The following is a 17,984-nucleotide window of genomic DNA, read 5'->3' as shown; positions in this document are numbered from 1 at the left end:
GTGGTGGATCCACGCGAAGCAGGATCAGCAGATCATCGACCTGCGAAAGCGCATGCTAGCCGTGTTCCTAAACCGCTGCCGCGTCATGAACGAAGTCAGAGAAGACGGTGTCTGGTGGCGGTTCCTTGACCCTAACGCTAGCTGGGTATGTTTCTGCTCCGTGCATAGACGGGCCGCTTGAGTCTTGAAGCTAACATCGAGACAGAGTGAGGTCCTCAACTCACATCCCATCTCGTCCATCCCGAAGTCGGTCCTGAGGGCCCCGCCCCTGGATCCCGCCAACGCTTCTGCCGCCCACAGCTATCTCCCTGTGCCCTCGAGCTCAGCCAAACTCAAGGCTGGCGGAGGTCACACCGACCCCTCGTCGTCTTATGGACAGGGAACTCCCCATGGCCGTTTCCCGCCCGACAACAGCAACCTCACCGAGGAGCAGCTTGATCCTTACTTTAATGCATTTGAAGCTTCCAGCAAGGACCTCGAGTCACTCCTCACAGGTCCGATGGAAAAGGTCAACCGCCGAACTGTCAGCCATCTGCAGTCTCTGGCTGCCGACCTGTGCGATCTCGGCTCCCGCTTCAACGGTTTTGCCCTGTCAGAGCCGTCAGCCACGCTCGGTCCAGCCATCGAGAGGGTCGGCCAGGCCGCTGACTCTTCCTACATTGCGACAGAGGAGCTTGCGGGTTCCCTAGGAGCTAGTTTTGCAGAGCCGATGCGCGAGAGTGCGCAATTCGCCGGAGTTGTCCGGAATGTACTCAAGTACCGCCAGTTGAAGCGTATTCAGCAGGAGCAGACGAATGATGAGCTGAACAGAAAGAAGGCGCAGCTGGAGGAGCTTGAGCGGAGCGAAGCTGAGTCGAGGCGCATCGAGCAATACCTTAACAGCAGTCAGGTGCACACGCCTCCGCCCAAGCGATCGACCAGTCTTAGAGAGACGGGCACCTCGCCACAGTACTCAAGGGAGACTGAGGACACAGCCTCGATTGATTCCGACTTCCCTCCAACACACGGCGAACCGGCTCCTTCGGCAAGTCAAGGTATCCCGCAGAGAAGCAACTCAAGCCCCGGCCATAGAAAGGTACAGAGCAACAACTCGATCACCAACAAGATCTTTGGTCCCATCCGCCACGCCATCCAGGGTGTCGCGGACGTCGATCCCGAGAGAACCCGTCGCGACCTTATCGGTAAGACACGGGAGAGCATTGAGCAGCTGCAGCAGGCACAGGTTGCGTCCGAGCACGACGTGCAGGATGCCAGTCTCAGCATCCTGACGGACCTCAAGAGGTTCCAGGCGGACAAGGAAGAAGATCTTCGCCGCTACATGGTAAGTTCCTGGGCTCACGTGTGTTGTCTATCCTATATACTGACGAGTTTTCCCAGTTGGCGTACGCGAAGAGTCAGATTGAATGGGCGAAGAAGAACCAGGAGACCTGGAAGGAGGCCAAGGCCGAGATCGACAAGATCGACGAAAGTTGAGCGTTTTCATGAGCAATTGTACATGCGCGTTTTTGATTTTGAGGATGGGAAAAAAAGCCCAGAGGCCCTTTGCGTTGCTATACTCGACATCAGGGGGTTGAAGACCTTGTTTCTTGCCCGTTTGGCTTCTGATTCTCCACCCATTGCATCGAGAGGGTCTGCGGAATTGCGGCGTATGAATGATGCGGTCGTGATCGAGGCAGCGGCGACTGCGAGCGATCTGACCTAGACGAAGCCATTAACACTGAATAAAAGCCATTTGAGGCGTCAAACTCGGTAGAGCACGACGCGCAAAACTCGAGCGGAGGCCAGCAGGAGCTGGCCCTAACACCAATCTTCGCCATTAAACTATTTTTGACTCTTGTAGAATGGCGGTTGGGACTCATGCATGCAGGGTTGCAGGTTGACGCACAAGGTCGCTTGCTGTTCCACCTTGATTGGCTCTGTTGGAGATAATGTGACACGAAGCGCTGCTGAAGATAGAACGGTAGGTAGAGAGGCGCCGGGATGCAAGTGGGGTGATCCCTACCTCAGTCACCGAGCAGCATCACCAACACTACCTTCGTTCCCCTCATCTCTCTTAAAATATTGACTTCGTCGATAGAGCTGAGAACAACATGTAGTAATAGCACATAGCGGATTCATGCCAGCCAACGTTCGACTTGTCCTCACCCTCGTGAAGGCTGAAAATCATGGTCCAGGTAACCAGTCGCTCCACCCTCCCTATCTAGGTACCTACATAGTGCTGAGATGGGGTGCCTACGAGTCAACACACCAAGCTTGCTTTCCCGATCCAGACAAATCTTATGCTGACCACGTTCGCCGCCACAGATTTTTCGACGACAGCGTCATACAGACACCGATGCCCCTATCTCGGTCTCTTCGGGTCACCGTAGCTTGATTGCAAGCTCGACAAGGGATTTCTTCTTCTCCAGAGCCTCTTCTCAAGCATCAGTTGACTCATCGCATATTCGCGCGAATGCCACAAAGGGACCACTAGGCTTGAATGTCCTTCATGAGCCCTCGGCACCCAAAGTTGACTTCATCTTTGTCCACGGCCTCGGAGGAGGTTCGAGAAAAACCTGGAGCAAGTCAGGCCTCCAATCTCATTACTGGCCCCAGGAGTGGCTGTCCAAGGATGCCGCCTTTAAGCATGTTCGCGTTCATAGTTATGGATATGATTCGGACTATCTCAAAGGCAGAGAAGATTGCCTGAACGTTCACCACATTGGCAAATCGCTGCTTGCCGCCATCAGTACATCGCCATTTCTGGCCAATTCTGACACACGCATTGTTGCCATCGGTCATAGTATGGGAGGCCTGGTAATCAAGAAAGCATATCTTTTGGCCAAGCAAGACATAACGCAGCAATCACTAGCCAGTCGCTTCAGCACTATTTACTTTCTCGCGACGCCGCATCGCGGCGCCGACTCGGCGACGACACTGAGGAGTATCCTCAAGGTTGCTTACGACCGAGCCTATGTCGGAGACTTGGAGCGAAACTCGTCCGCTATCCAGATCATCAATGACGAGTTTCGACACTACTCGTCTGGCCTCGAGCTCTGGTCATTCTATGAAACCCAGAACATGAGGCTTTTCAACAGTTTGATCGTCGATCCGGAATCGGCAGTTCTGGGGTATAGCGGGGAGCATCAAGTGCCCATGAACGCTGATCATCGATCAATTTGCAAGTTCGACTCGTCAATGGACGTCACCTACACTACCCTGCGAAATGCGCTTGCCATGACTGTAGATCGACTAGCCACTGTTGTTCCTGAGCAGAAGAAACAAGAGATGCGCAACAGAATCCGCGACCTCAAGACATATCTGGACATTTCCGATATTATTGACGATGACTTCCTTAGTGTCTGCGAGTCTCGCTTGAAAAACACCTGTCAATGGATCTCGACCAAGCCCAAGTATGTGATATGGCAAGACGGAGACTCGGGGGCTGAGAGGACTCTGTGGGTCAAAGGCAGCCCGGGCGCTGGCAAGTCCATCCTTGCTGGCTATGTAATCGAAAGTCTGAAGGAGTCTGGCCGTCACTGCAGCTACTTCTTCTTCAAGCAGGGCGATGCTTCAAAAGCCAGCTTGAACCGATGTCTCCGTACGCTGGCTTTCCAGATGGCTTGCTGTGACGACACCGTCGCCAACGCTATTTTGGAGATGCAGGCTGACGGTGTTCGATTGGATCATGCAGACGAGGGTCATCTTTGGAGGATTCTCTTCTCGCCTGGCGTACTCAATGATAAAATGGCCAGGCATCACTGGGTCATTGATGCGGCTGATGAATGCTCAAGCGAACCAACGGTTTTCAAGGGTCTTTTCTCAAAGATTGAGAGTACCGTCCCCTTGAGAATCCTTATTACAAGCCGAGACACTGCCGACGTGGACCAGCGTTTGTCCTCACTTGAATTTCAGCCACTGCCATCACTGGCAGTCACAATATCAGAGACGCGCAAAGATTCCATACTTCTTATTGAGCGCAGCACTCAGGCCTTGAGGGTTGTGAAGCCGGAAGATCGTACGGCTTTGGCAGAGAGCATACTTGACAAGTCACGAGGGTCGTTTCTGTGGACGATTTTGGTGCTTAAGGAATTGCTACATTGTCACAGCACGCAAGAAGTCAACCAAGTACTTGAAGACACACCGAGAGGAATGGAGTCAGTGTATAAGCGAACATTGGCCTCCATGTCACAGCTCACGAGAGGAAGGGCACTGGCGAAAGCCATACTCATGTGGGTCACCTGTGCAGTTCGACCCCTCACAGTTGGCGAACTCAACGACGCACTTGCTTTGGATCTCAATGACTCTTTTCCACGACTGGAAGAGAGCATCACCGCATTATGCGGGCAACTTGTGGTCGTCGATATGTTTCAGAGGGTGCAAATGGTACACGAGACAGCACGCGAGTTCCTTCTGAGCGACGGTCTGGATTCCGAATTTGCCATCGACAAGACCAAGGCTCATACCCGTATGGCCCAAATGTGCCTGAGATACCTCGCCGGAGATGAAATGAAGCCCCCCCGGACCAACCGGCGACGTACATTTGCGCAGGTTCAGAGGTCGCGACAGGAGTTCTCCCTCTACGCATGCGCCGCGTACTCGCACCACCTCTCCAGAGCAGACGCCTTGGCCCCCGAGCCATTGCATCTAGCATCCACGTTCTTCGAGTCTAATGTTCTAAGCTGGATAGAGGCTGTTGCCGAGGCTAAGAATCTCACCCAGCTTACCCAAACGTCCGGACACCTCGCAACCTACATCAGAGCTGGCAAAGCTGAAACGACAGGCGATAACACTCATTTACGCGTCCTTCAGCAATGGGTCATAGATCTGAATAGACTTCTCGCTCTGTTCGCCAATGCTCTAGCAATTGCCCCATCAGCGGTGTATTCGTTGATACCCCCGTTCTGCCCGACCAGTTCTAGAGTCTTTCAGACCAGCGGGCAGACTCGGAGGGTCTCCGTTCTTGGAGCTGCTGATGAACATTGGGATGATAAGATTCTAGGCCTTGACTTCAGTCAAGGCCATCCGAGCGCTTTGTATCATGGGGATGAGTACATGGCAGTCGGTCTTGACTCGGGACATGTCATGATGTACCATGCCACTTCTTTCCAGGAATACAAGACGATAGACCATGGAGAGTCACTCAAATCCATTGGATTCATGGCAAAACTCAACTTTCTGATAACCTTAAGCATGAGAATGCTCAAGGTCTGGGATATCAGAAGCGGCAACCTAGTGAAGAGTCTCAAATGCCCTCCCCGACCAGTCGAGATGACCTGGGATGAAGGGACGCTCTACGTCGCCAGCGAGAGAAACTACGTGGCATCTTGGGATTTGGGCCACAATGACATACAAGAAGAGCCGACTCAGAGTCCATGGAGCAATACACCAGGGTTGCACCGCGCACCACCCCGCCAGGTTCCACGTGCACTCGCATTATCGGTCAATCATCAGATGATTGCTGCCTCCTACATTAATCATCCCATCACTTTGTGGGATATGAACGAGGATGCATATGCTGGCAGCTGTGGAAAGTCGAATGGGATTGGAGAGACAAGTACTTGCCCCGTCGATGCCATGATCTTCAACCCAGATCCCGATATTTTACTGCTTGCCGTCTCTTATTTTGATGGCGAACTTGCCATTATTGACCCATTTGCAAACCAACAGCTGGGATGCATTCGTAAGCATTGCCAGTCTCTCGCCGCGAGCCCTGATGGACGCCTCCTGGCAGCCGGTGACACGCAGGGCATTATCGACCTGTTTGAATTTAAGACACTCAAATTACTGTATCGACTTAAGGGCTATAACTCGTACATAAAGCAACTCAGTTTTGCCAGGGATGGTCTGCTTTTATCCGACATCAGAAGCTCGCAGTGCACAATCTGGGAGCCGGCGACCGTGCTGCAAGACATTTCAAAGAACGACAGTGCCCTCGGCACGACGTTGTCATCTGCTGAGCGTCCTGATTCAGCAACTGAAGGTCGAATTACATCCTTAGTCCCCCACCCCTCGGGTGAGATCATCTTCGCAGGCAAGAACAATGGTGAAGTCATGGTGTATGACCGGACGAAAGCAGAGCCTTTGTGCATGCTTTGTGATCACCAGGCGTCCATTCGTCTTATAGCATGGTGCAATCAGTTGGAGGCTCTCCTAAGCGTTGATGTTGCCAACTGTATCTTGTTGCACAGGTTCACAAAAGCCGCTGGTGATACCTGGACAGGCCCAGCCACGCCTATGCTTGAGTTTCGCGTGCAGAGTGGTGGCTGGGCTATCGTCGATGTCCTGGTCGGAGAGACAGCGAACAAGCTTCTAGTATTGACACGCGAGGCCAGCCATCTGATCTCTCTGGATGGGGGAAAGCAAGAAAGCGTGCGGCCTCATCAGATGATCTTAGGCGCCCGCAAATGGCTGCCCCACCCGCAATCTCAACAACACTTGATCTGTATCGAGGCTACCGAGCTAGGCATCTACAGATGGGCAGACCTATCGCTGGTCAATTCCCTTCCGTTACAGCTGGGCGAAAGTACTTTAGAGCTCCGCAATGTCATGACTTGCGGACTTGATAGGAGTTCCTTGGTCTTGCTAGAGCTCGCACATGAGGACAATAGGTCCAGAACCCAGGATGTCGTGGCCATTGTTTCACAAAGCCTCAGCATTGAAGCTTTTGGACAGTCAGATCCCCCTCTCAGGCCTAAAATTCTGAGTCCAGCGTTCAACATCGCCCACATCATCGGGTTTGATAGGCGTGGTAACCTAATTTATCTTGATCACGCTTCTTGGGTCTGCTCCACGATCATCGATGGGTCACTACTGCCAGGTACATACGACCAGGAGCTTCCGCCGCCCGATGTTACCCGCCATTTCTTTGTTCCCTACGATTGGTTTTCTGGGGATTCAGTTCCCATTTCTGCGATGGTACAAGGCGACGTTCTTTTAACGCGTGGTGGCAAGCTAGCAATCGTCAGGGGAGGATTTGAACACTCAGTTTGAATCGTTATGTGCGGAAACAATAGCTTTCGTCCTATGCTCACCCATGATCAGGACTGATTTTGATGTTGAGTGAGCTCTACATATTGCTTCTAGGGCCGTATCGCGATTCTGCGAGCCGCTCGCCCGGATGTCAGCAAGCATTGGGCCCTAATTATGCAATAGTCCTTTTCAAACTGGTATCCGTCTTGAAGTTTTTCGCCAGAAGGCACAGCGGCTTGCCAGACGCTTCGAGTCTGCTGTCCCAAAGCCGTTCTGAGTAATGACCCATTCGCGACCATCTTGAATGATCGGCACGCCGGCTACGTCGTCTGGTGTGAGCTTCAGAGCATTTGGGTCCCCTTTCATCAGGAAGGACGCGATGGCGCCTGTATTACGGTCAGCATTGCGCTCCGTAGCCTAAACTTCGCTTGACTGACCGGCATAGCCTCGATAATAAGAGGGCTTCTGGAGTTGCGTGGCATTAATTCGATTCCACTATTTCGTGTCAGTATGGTCCTTAATTGGAGCTCATAGATGGCGCACCCAGAAGGTGTCACTTGCGTGAAGCGAGGGTGTTAGCGAATACTCGCCCAGGTAGCCCTGTGCAGCCGCGTTTGTGAACCAGAAGGCGGGACATGACAACACATTATCTCTGTATACTAGACCCGCACGCACCCAGGTGCTGTCGTAGTTAATGGCCTCTGCAGTTCCTTCAGCTGGGTAATGCCTCTTCACGGCGGCGATCTCGCAGTCGCTGAAGTGAGGCAGAAATCCGCGAAGCCACTGATCAAAGGCCGTCTCATTCGCCGCACCCTGGAGGCTCGGGGGGATGAAGCTTTCGCCTTCGTGTGTATTGTGCATCGCAAAGGCTCTCTCAACGGTAGTCGAAGACGTGGCTTCCGACAATGACTCTGTTAGAAACTTGCCATCAATGACTGGGGCCCAATTGAATGCAGACGTTGTGTATTTGAGCAGGCCCGAAATCTTCAGGCTCGCATCACGGATCGTCTGCACATCCGCTCGCTTCAGACAGGCTAGGCTGTCTACTCCCGCACAGCCTGTGCGGTTCGCGAGCTCCTCATAGAGCGTCTCGGCCTCAGGACTGTCGTACTGGTAGACTTTTGGCCAGAACGGGCTATTGGCCATGGCCCGGTGGAACAGTTTCTGCTTGCCGCTGCGCCCGATTGTCTGCGCGAGTACACTACCGCCACCAGCTGACTGACCCCATATGGTGATATCATCAGGGTTTCCACCGAACTTGGCAATATTCGCCTTGGTCCACTTGAGGGCTGCCTCCTGGTCCAGGAGTCCAGGGTTCAGATCAGAGAGAGGGTCGTCGGCTATCCGTTTTCCGGGTAGGAAACCAAAAGCGTTGGTGCGATAATTCGGGTAGACAATGATCATGTCCGAGGCGGAAGAGACATTCAAAGTGGGATAAGCAAAGATCATGTCTGACGGCGGAGGCGCATTGGTCTTGTAAGGGAACCCCGGAGGTGGCAACCTGAAAAACGCAGAACCCTGAGCAAATCCACCGCCATAGAAGGTGACGACCACTGGCTTAAGTGGTTGGTCCTTCGTCCAGGGGCGCGAGTAAAGACCTAGATATAGACAGTCTTCTGAGCCGTTGACCTGTTCGCAAGAGTCAGCCTTGACTGTTTGGAGAAGACACCCCCTGGCACGCTGACAAGTCATACTGTTCGCTGAGGGCACATCTCGAAGAATTGGCTTGAGTTGTACGGCTTCTCTGTCACAGGAGCCGGAGGTTGAGGTCCTCGGAAGCGATTTACGCCAGTAGGGGGCGCGGCGAATGGAATCTTTTGCCAGTAAGAGATATTGAACTCCTCCGAGTACGCGCCTTGAAACGAGCCATAGTCAAGCTCAGCTAGCAGATGCGGCGATGCTGGGACCGTTTGACCCAGGATCCCGTGCTGCGTTGCTAGCAAAATGCTCAAAATACAAGCAAGGACTGAAGGCATCTCAAACTACCGAGTCGTACTAAGATCCGAGAGGCACAGGAAGTCGACGAGACGGATGGTCCCTCGACCGTATGTTCATTACAATCATCTGAAAATCGTTGTAATTTCCCGTGGAAACGGAAAGCCCCTTTCGTCCGGAATTCAGCTCTGGATCGTGGTCCTTCGATACGGCCCTTTCTGGTTATGGCATTGCGGGGGAAACCCGTTGATCGCCAAGCCGGAGCCCGATATGCGGGGTATGGGGAACGGAGCTTGTTGCTCGGCCATTTTTCTCCCGAGCATAATTGCAGTATTTTTCCGTCCGACGGAATCCAGCAGTTCCTGGAAGTGGCCTATCTTAGTAGGGTTGATTGGCCAACATCAAGCATATTGCGCAAGCAGTAGACGCTCGGGTTCTTTGACATCTTGTTAGTCTTGGTGTACGCGATCGCGTTTTCTAACTCGCGGAACAAATGCAGGAGCCGAGCGCAGGACCCTTATTCCTGAACCTTCTCTAGGGTATGCTGCCAGTCGAATAGGATGGACCAAACCCAGGGCTTGACAAATTTCGTCGACTTCCAGCATGAGAGCGCTGATGAGCCATCGACCATTTTCTAACTAAGCAAGCGACCATACGCGCGCCGATGCGTCCCCCACTCAGATGATCGGTATCAAGCTTACGCCAGGGAAATGACCTCCTACTACACCTAGCCTTTTCAAGACCTTACACGTTGCAATACGCGGTTCCTTGACTTTCTGACATCACGTCTCTGGTCTCGGGATGACAACACCGACTTGTCCAAGAAGTGCTTTGTGTTTTGATTTGGACTGTGAAACAAGTCGACACCAAAGCAGGATGAAACCAGAAGAGGGGACACCGAATGCAGTGTTTGATGAGTAGAACGAACACTGGCAGGCAGTGGTTAAATAAAGACTTCATGAACGCGGACGAGGTTTTGTTGTGCTTGTTGGTAAATTCAAGGCGTAGGCGTGTGGTTCAATCCTGCCAACAGGCAGCTTGACGCTTCATCAGTGTGAAAGGAATTACAACATGTAAGCAAGCACCTTGATTATAACAGAGGCCTTGCCCCATCGCGACGAATATTATGGACCTGAAACCGCGAGTATAAAAGTATAGTAGATTAGGCTAAGTAAGGCGTCCTCATCCTTTCATTGACACATCCAGGCTTAATAGAAGTTCATCATAGGAAACACATCCTTACAAGTATCTTTCATGATCAGTCTGATCAATCATTAGGCATTTCTACTCCAAGGTTAGGAGTCAAAATGAGAGTTTGCTCATCTTTTTACGAAGCTGCCAAATTCCTGCAGTGGAAAGGTCATCGTTGTCGCTATGATTCTGAGCATGACCCGTCATTCACCATACGACTCAACTTACTGTTCTCTTCAGTAGGTTCCACTAAGACAACTCGTTAAGGCGATCTGAGCCTGTGACTGATGAAGCCATAGACTGCCTTGTTCACCGTGGCCAACTTGTACTACAACCAGCCTGTTTTGGACAAGATTGCAGGAGACTTAATGTCGACTTCGAAACGGCATCAACCGTGGCGACGCTGATGCAGTCTGGCTATGCTGTCGGTCTGTTCTCCATCTGTCCCATCGGCTACTGGCTTCAGCCTCGCCCACTGATACTGGTCATGGTGGGTGTCACCGCTACCTTGGTAAGGTTAACCGCCAAAGCCTCTCCGGCGTGAGGCTGATCGTTGCTCAGTGGATTGGCCTCTGCGTGACCTCCTCGTTCCCAATCTTTCAGGCGCTCAGCATGATCTGTGGTATGACTACAGTTACCCCGCAGCTTGTCATACCCATCATCAGCGGCCAAGTCCCGTCCAACCGACGTGCAAGTGCAGTACAAATCGGCGCCTCTGGGATCCTTCTCGGGTCCCTACTGGGTAGGTTGCTCTCCGCAATCTCGGCCAACTACGGCCACTGGAGAAGCATATACTGGTCGCGCTCGGCGTTCAATATCTCCTCCTTGTCTTCTTGTACTTCTTCATGCCAGACTACCCATCAAGGGCTCCTGAGGGCGAAACTTATTTCCACATGCTCTACAGCACGGTCTACATGACATTCACGGAACCATTGCTGCTCCAGGTTTATATCCAACTTTACTGCGCCAGTGCCGTCTTTTCTGGTTTTTGGACGACATTAACCTTCCACCTGGCTTCTCCGCCTTATGAGTACCAATCTCTTCAGATCAGACTCTTCAAGCTCATCGGCATTGTTGCGATAGTTCTTAGGCCATTCTACGGCAGAATCTACATGGACAGATTTCTGCCCTGGTTCTCTGCCATAGCAGGTGAGACGTTTGCATTAGTGGGTGTCATCATCAGCACTTCGCTGGAAATCTGACTTTCGCGGGTCCCATCATTGAAGCGATCGCTATCGATCTGGGAACGCAGACGTCTCAGACGGCCAACAGGGTTGCCGCCTTTGGCATTGACTCTACAGCGATGAACCGCGTCAATTCTGCTTCCGTAGTCTGTGGATTTCTCGGACAAATGTCAGGAGCAGCTATAGGAAACAGGCTCTACGCTGAAGGTGGGTGGACACGGGTTGGGGGTGCGAAGATTGGCCTCATGGGACTGGCGATCGTTGTTCTGTTCCTGCGAGGGCCTTTGGAAAAGGGCTGGATCGGATGGCACGGCGGATGGGCCATTCGTGCTAGAGAGGGCGAACCATGAACTCAAAGGATACCTTTCGATCACTGAACTTTCCACAGGACAAATGACTAAATGATGATTTTACAGGCACCTTACCTACCTAGCTTTAAGGGCCGCATCTCTCCCCACTTTGCCTTACTCAACCTTGTCTTATCGATAAGACAGACGCGCATCTGTCTTCGTCCCTCGTCGCGACAGCAGCTACTTTTCCCTCCTTTGTGTCACATAGTTGTCGCACTGAACAACATGGACGGCCCTGCGCCGAACGAACACACGCCGCCGGTCGATGGGCCCATAAAGGCCATCGCGGAGCCCGGCATCAAAGCACCGCGCGATTTTGCCTTGCAGCTTCGAAGAGACGTCGCAGAGTTGTTGCAGCGAAATCAGATTGGCTTCCCTGGCGCACAACCTGTCAGCTTTGCCCGCAAGCACCTCGCTGAGCTCCGCAGACAAGAGTAAGCTTCATTTCTCGTCCCTAGAGTACATTCCCTCGGAGAAGACTAAGCTGACATCCACCTTCCACTCAGTTACTTTGTCTGCGAAAAGTCCGATGGCATTCGATACCTCCTCTATCTAACCGAAGAGGCCGGCGCCGAGACGGTGTACCTCATCGACCGCAAGAATGATTACTGGCGCGTCGAAAACCACAACCTTCACTTCCCAATGAAGGACGATGTTCAAGGGTGGCACACGCGCACAATCATCGATGGCGAGCTGGTGCTTGACTTTGAGGATGGCAAGCAGGTCCCTCGCTTCCTCATCTTTGACTGCCTCGTGCTGGACGGCCAGAACCTGATGCAGCGAGCTACGACAAGCGCATTGCCTATGTCAAGGACGGCATCATCCGCCCCTACACGAAGCTGTTCGACAACTATCCCCAAGAACGCGCCTTCCAGCCCTTCGATGTCGTCATGAAGCAGATGGAGTTCAGCTATGGCATCCCCAAGATCTTCAACGTCGTCCTGCCGACCCTGAAGCACGGCAACGACGGCCTCATCTTCACCTGCGTCCACACAAAAGTACCCAGCACGGCACCGATAACCCACATTCTCAAGTGGAAGCCGCCCGAGGAGAACACGGTCGACTGCCGCCTGCGCCTGCACTTCCCCACCGTGCAGCCCGAAGATGTCGACATGTTTGAGGGCGGCAGCGACGAGCCCTTTGTCGACTACGACAGCGTGCCCAAGGCGGAGCTGTGGAGTTTCCTCGGCAGCGGACGCGACGGCGGTAACTACGAGTACTTTGCCGACGTGCACATTCGCGAGGACGAGTGGGAGACGCTCAAGGGGCTCGGCGACCCGCTCGTCGACCGCATTGTCGAGTGCCACAAGGACGAAGAGGGCCGCTGGCGTATCCTGCGGTTCCGCGACGACAAGTCCGAGGCTAACCACATCTCGACCATCACGAGCGTCATGGAGAGCATCGAGGACCGCGTCACGCAGCAGGACTTGGAGGCACAGGCGGGAGCGTTCAAGGAGAACTGGAAGCTCAGGGCCGCCAAACCGAAGGCTTGAGGCACTGCAGGTAAGCTCGCGATTTGGGAAGAGGGCCGAGCATGAGCTGGTGTGGGCGCGGCGTCTGGGTCACTGGCGCGATTGTATTGCATATGGCTTTGGGGACGGGGCTGGGTTGGATCAGGCGTTTTAGTCTAGCTGTGGGCACAAGCTGCCTCGAATCGACATCATTTTTCGTATCGAACGCTGTGTGGCCACTGTGGTGTGCTGTGAAGATTTCATCCGCCAAAGCTAGCTTCGAGTGGCACGTGCGGCAGCCGGAAGAGGGACACAAGGTTCGTTCGATGCACGCGATCGAGCCAGCCCAAAACCAAATCAACGTTCGAGTGGACAACTTACAGCTTGGCAAAGGCAGCTGCCGGGCATTCATCTCCCCATCTGTTGTCTGTTGACGTCGTTATGACGCTCGCAGCTAACAAGGCATGACTCGTCTTAAACAGATGACCTCGGTGGAACGCGGGGTATGTGGGAGCTTGGTGAGGTCGCTCCGTGCTGCGACAAAGGGTAGGGCGGGGTTTCCTCACAAAACTCCCCCAGTTTGAAACCCAAAATACGCCAACGCCATACATGTCGCGGTCACACGATTGTCATGATGAGCAGGATTGATTTGAAGCAAACTGCTTTTTTCATTGTCATTGCCGTTCTGGTCCAAGATCCCTCGTAAGGGTCGTCCAGCAGCATGCTTCATGACCCATAAACACTTCGTTTCGTCGTTGTCGACTTATTCGTTTACCTCACTCGACCTTCCAATATTGTCGTAGTCTCCGCTCCGTGTCTGATAACCCGTCCCAACCAACTAGAGTCCTGCAGGCCACCCTTGCCTATGCCTGGCCGTCGGCCCATCGTCCGAATCCTGGATGAAGAGAATGCGAATGAATTGCCATCCCGTAAAGGCGGCAGACCGGGGTCCGTGGTAGAGGTTTGGTGTGATGTGGCGCACACAGCTCCAAGCGCTGATCATGACGTTTTTGTGGTCATCTCGAAGGAGGGGTCATGGTCGAGGTGATGTGCGAGGTGTTTATTTGCTGAAGAGAAGTTAGTGACTGGGCATGTGTCGAAGCAGCGACAACGTCGCTACGAGTGTTGACTTACGATCGGGCTCGCATCTTTCTTCTCTTGCGCTTGAGGCGACGAACTCGCTTCTTTCTCCACTTGGCTCTCATCTTGGACTGAGGAAGGGCGTGTTAGCCGACTTGTCACGGGTGATGTAATTGATGCGCCGCTGCGCACGCGCGCGCGCATCGCAGCAATAGAGACATCGTCGGGGACATTGGCGCGGTGGCGAAGACCCAATTACCCCGACAAAGTACAAGCTGTTGCCGGTGCGGCGCGGAGCTAAACGGGTGGCGGGGAATGGCACTTACATGTTGACCGAGGCGAGAGTTGTTGGTGAGGAATCAGGAATATCTGAAGCTCGTAACTTCTGCGGGAGCTTAAGATGCCATTGGGAGAAGGGCAGGTGCCCTGTAGCGTCACGTGTGCGTCTGAACGCCCACCACGACCCCGCAGTGACGCTCTACAGTGTGGCACTGTGCGACAACCCGCACCTGCCTTTGAAACTCCATAGATCAGTACTCAGGGGGGTCACGATGTATGGCGCCTGCCCCAGAGGGCAACGATGCTGCTGTGTTGCCTCGGATAGGTAGGAAGGTTCTTGCCCTTATTGCGATTGCGAGAAATGAGACCCATGTGTATCTCTGCAGGTGCAAAGAGCCCGACTGCCATGTCCATCACCTAAGTGTGCAGTGATTCTTGTCGAACTCGGAATGCTAGAGTTCCCCAAAGAACTCGTCTGCAATCTTGTTTTCTCTCGCAAGGCCTCGTTTCCTATCAAAACTTTGCATCATGGCCCAAGACACCGAGTCAATGTCATGTGAACGCGATGGCCGAATTGCAGAGCTGGAGCTTGGCCGCCGTTGCCAGGATGACACGGGTAAGCATGGCTAGATCTGGCGTCACGCGCTTGGAGCCAACTCATATGACACTCAGAAACGGTACCTATATATCCCGAATCACTTCTGAAGTATGGACGCGGCGAGTAGGTATTGTCGCGCCGTCGAAATAGGCTCTGTTTCTGACCCTGACAGTCGCATCCGTCAGCAGCATGATCAGGGCTACTCTCGAGATCATTTCGAGTTTTACGTCATCACATTCGATGAGTACCATCCGTCGCTATGCTACGTTCGCGATCGCAGGTCTCTAAACGGAATACGCGTCAACGGACAGCATATCGGTGACCCCAAGAGGATCACACCGGGCCACTGCCTGCTCGATGGCGATGTCATTACTGTTCCTGGTCAGCCATCTCGTGACGCCAATGTTTCCGAGTTTATTCCTTGTATGACATTCCACTTCAAGCAGGATTATGTTCCGCTTTACGTCCCAAGCCCTATTCAACAACGGGAGATGGACTTCTTCGCTGCCCGATTCAACGTCACAGATCGCGCCCTCGGCAATGGCGCCCATGCGCGGGTTTTCTTAGCCATTGAGGTGGCCACCAAAAGGCAAATGGTTTGCAAGATCATGAATGTTGACCGACTTCGTATGCGCGTCGACGGTGCCACGACCCTGCGTCGGTGGAAGCAAGAAATTGACATAGTCAAGCAACTACACCATCCAAACATTATCTCTTACGTCCATGCCATATACTCGCCTCATACACTGTCAGTCGAGATTCCTTCGATAAAGTTACGAGGGTTGACAGAGTTCAGGTATTTCTTCACTGAACTGGCCACAGGTGGTGATCTATTCTCCCTTGTACAGCGGCGAGAGCTGCATGGACCACCATTTCGGGAGGGTGATGTCAAATTGATCATGAAGCAAATCGTGGATGGCGTGCACTGCCTACACAAATCCGGAATCGTTCATCGGGACCTGAAACCAGAAAATATTCTTCTCGTGATTCGACCGAGCCCGGACTACCGCATTGCGCTCAGCGACCTTGGCAACTCTGCTTTCGAAGGGCCGACTAGGTTGATGTCGCGAGTCGGCACCGAGCGATACATAGCCCCAGAGGTGATCAATCAAGTCACTAACCATGCTTGTCCGGTAGATATGTGGGCTATGGGTGTCATCATGCTATTTGTCTTGAACAGTCAAGCGACAGAAGACATGGGAGGCCTTTACCAATATAGTCAGGACCAGGTCATCAATTGCATCAAATGCATTGTTGATGACAGGCAGACAACGTTGAGTACAATCGGCGTCAGGTTCCTCCAACGATGCCTGGTGGTTGATCCCTCGAAGAGAATGACTTCGGCGCAGGCTCTCCAGCACCCTTGGTTCACGATGGAGCAACATGAGAAACGGCTTGACGACCTGAAGCTCTGCGTCGAGCAATCTTGGAACGGGGATAAGAAGGTCTTTCCATGTCCCGAGGAGATTCCCGATCTTGGCCCCAAAAATATGGCAGAATCGGATTCCAAGAGGAATATGAATCTCCACGAAGGAGCACAAGCTGAGGCAATTGACTCTATATTACCGACCAGTCAGCCAACGCCTGCCAATTCTAGCTCGCGACTTCAAGGCCCCAGAACCATGCGAGAAGTTTCTAGACCTTTGAAGACTGTCTCACAGTTTTTCGCTAGGCCTTTGAAGTCACATGCTGAGACCAGGTTTCCTTGCGAGAAGAACGACGAAGCTGTGCCGCGCCGTGAGAAGCCGACGCGCCCCAAACCAAGCAACATCATTACTGATAGTCAAGGCAAGGCTGAGGATGTGGGGTATCAGAAGTCCAATCTCAGGGGCCATAACCAGCATTCAGCAGTAAACAGACATCATTTGGCGATTGTCCCGCTTGCGAAGAAATTGGGACGGCAGCAGTCCTCATCGGCCAATGCTGTCCAGCGACACTCCAAGTTGCAAAAACGGTCAAGATGAGTAAAAAAGACGAAGCAATTAGGGAACCGGCACAATGTATCATGTTAGCTGGGACAATTTGTACGCAAACCTGCCTGTGGCATACTATTGCAACCTGCCCAGATACTTGGCGAGGTTATGATGCGGTACGGGTGCGAGGTGATTCTCATTGTCGACGAGGACGTCAATTGTATCTTAAACATGATGAAGACATCTCCGAAGCTCACGCTTGCCAGTTATCAGTTCGACATCAACTATTACCCAGCCAAAGGGTGGCATCCCGCCTACATCTCTCGGTGGGAAACTCCAGGGGCAGTAGTTGCTGTAGGCTTGACGGATCGATTTCGGCCAGGAGGGGTGCAAGCATGCTCCTCAGCTCCTGAGCCAGTGCCGTGTCCCTCTTTTCCAGCTTGGCGAGATCCTCTGCGGCAGTGTTCTTCTCCACGTCTGTCAAGGGTCGCTCCCTTTCCCTGACGATCGCCGCCGCTGCCTGGCCCTTCAACTTCCCGTCAGGACGCTCCTTGGCATCGCAGAAGGCGACGAGGTTGCCCCTCCTCACGACAAGAACCTGATCAACCGTCTCGGGATGTTCATCGATCCACTGCGCAGCGTTCAAAAGTCCGTTGTACGAGTCGTCGTGGACCTTGATGGGTGTCAGGCGAACTGGCAGCCCACGGCTCCCCGCCTCGGGAAGCTTCTCGTGGAAGCGCGTTAGGATCCCCAGTCTGCTGAGCGGCCTCGGCACAGCCAAGACGACGACCTCGACGCGATAGCCTGCGTCATGGAGCGCGGCGGCGAGCGCTGTGAAGTCATCCGGGTGCGGCACGCGGACTCGATGAGGAGGTCGAGGCGTTGGTCGCAGCGTGGCCGCGGCCAGGCGTAGCCAGCGGCGGGCGTCGGGGACCTGTGGCCGGCGAGGCGAGGAGGTGCCGTCGCTGGCGAGGCGGTTAGGGTTGCGTACGAGGGATGGTACGTTTTGTAGTGTCTGCGATGATGTGGGCGGGCTGCGCGGAGGCAGGCTG

At 53.4% G+C, this 17,984-nt stretch overlaps 7 protein-coding genes across 7 annotated transcripts in view; 5 read left to right on the top strand and 2 right to left on the bottom strand.

Moving 5' to 3' along the window:
• VDBG_06696 (sorting nexin-41) overlaps nucleotides 1–1,473 on the top strand; it is a gene marked incomplete at both ends in the record, with an annotated part of 2,347 nt that extends 874 nt beyond the window's left edge. The window contains 3 exons of the mRNA XM_003003088.1: nucleotides 60–145; nucleotides 206–1,321; nucleotides 1,378–1,473. Coding sequence (XP_003003134.1) covers nucleotides 60–145; nucleotides 206–1,321; nucleotides 1,378–1,473 — 1,298 coding nt within the window. The remainder of the gene's footprint in view (nucleotides 1–59; nucleotides 146–205; nucleotides 1,322–1,377) is intronic.
• A 388-nt stretch (nucleotides 1,474–1,861) lies between these two features.
• On the top strand, nucleotides 1,862–6,972 carry VDBG_06695 (SERAC1; the record flags this gene model as incomplete). Its single annotated transcript, XM_003003087.1, has 2 exons — nucleotides 1,862–1,960; nucleotides 2,494–6,972. 2 exons carry the CDS (start codon nucleotides 1,862–1,864, stop codon nucleotides 6,970–6,972), a joined length of 4,578 nt encoding a protein of 1,525 aa, XP_003003133.1.
• Nucleotides 6,973–7,140: 168 nt separating this feature from the next.
• VDBG_06694 (carboxylesterase) lies at nucleotides 7,141–8,927 on the bottom strand (the record flags this gene model as incomplete). Its single annotated transcript, XM_003003086.1, has 4 exons — nucleotides 7,141–7,337; nucleotides 7,389–7,446; nucleotides 7,495–8,580; nucleotides 8,646–8,927. 4 exons carry the CDS (start codon nucleotides 8,925–8,927, stop codon nucleotides 7,141–7,143), a joined length of 1,623 nt encoding a protein of 540 aa, XP_003003132.1.
• Nucleotides 8,928–10,272: 1,345 nt separating this feature from the next.
• On the top strand, nucleotides 10,273–10,951 carry VDBG_06693 (major facilitator family protein; the record flags this gene model as incomplete). Its single annotated transcript, XM_003003085.1, has 3 exons — nucleotides 10,273–10,316; nucleotides 10,438–10,588; nucleotides 10,712–10,951. 3 exons carry the CDS (start codon nucleotides 10,273–10,275, stop codon nucleotides 10,949–10,951), a joined length of 435 nt encoding a protein of 144 aa, XP_003003131.1.
• Nucleotides 10,952–11,836: 885 nt separating this feature from the next.
• Nucleotides 11,837–13,104, top strand: VDBG_06692 (mRNA-capping enzyme subunit alpha; the record flags this gene model as incomplete). Its single annotated transcript, XM_003003084.1, has 3 exons — nucleotides 11,837–12,045; nucleotides 12,118–12,334; nucleotides 12,406–13,104. 3 exons carry the CDS (start codon nucleotides 11,837–11,839, stop codon nucleotides 13,102–13,104), a joined length of 1,125 nt encoding a protein of 374 aa, XP_003003130.1.
• Nucleotides 13,105–14,949: 1,845 nt separating this feature from the next.
• Nucleotides 14,950–16,983, top strand: VDBG_06691 (meiosis-specific serine/threonine-protein kinase mek1; the record flags this gene model as incomplete). Its single annotated transcript, XM_003003083.1, has 2 exons — nucleotides 14,950–15,037; nucleotides 15,170–16,983. The coding sequence occupies 2 exons, from the start codon at nucleotides 14,950–14,952 to the stop codon at nucleotides 16,981–16,983; spliced, it is 1,902 nt and encodes a 633-aa protein (XP_003003129.1).
• A 229-nt stretch (nucleotides 16,984–17,212) lies between these two features.
• The window catches only part of VDBG_06690 (zeta toxin family protein), a gene marked incomplete at both ends in the record, with an annotated part of 1,073 nt that continues 301 nt past the window's right edge, over nucleotides 17,213–17,984 (bottom strand). The window contains one exon of the mRNA XM_003003082.1: nucleotides 17,213–17,947. Coding sequence (XP_003003128.1) covers nucleotides 17,213–17,947 — 735 coding nt within the window. The remainder of the gene's footprint in view (nucleotides 17,948–17,984) is intronic.

Source organism: Verticillium alfalfae, genomic scaffold, assembly GCF_000150825.1.
Source record: "Verticillium alfalfae VaMs.102 supercont1.8 genomic scaffold, whole genome shotgun sequence".
NCBI lineage: Eukaryota > Fungi > Ascomycota > Sordariomycetes > Glomerellales > Plectosphaerellaceae > Verticillium > Verticillium alfalfae.
Note: the sequence above shows the minus strand (reverse complement) of the source record. Positions and strands in the feature narration are given on the sequence as shown.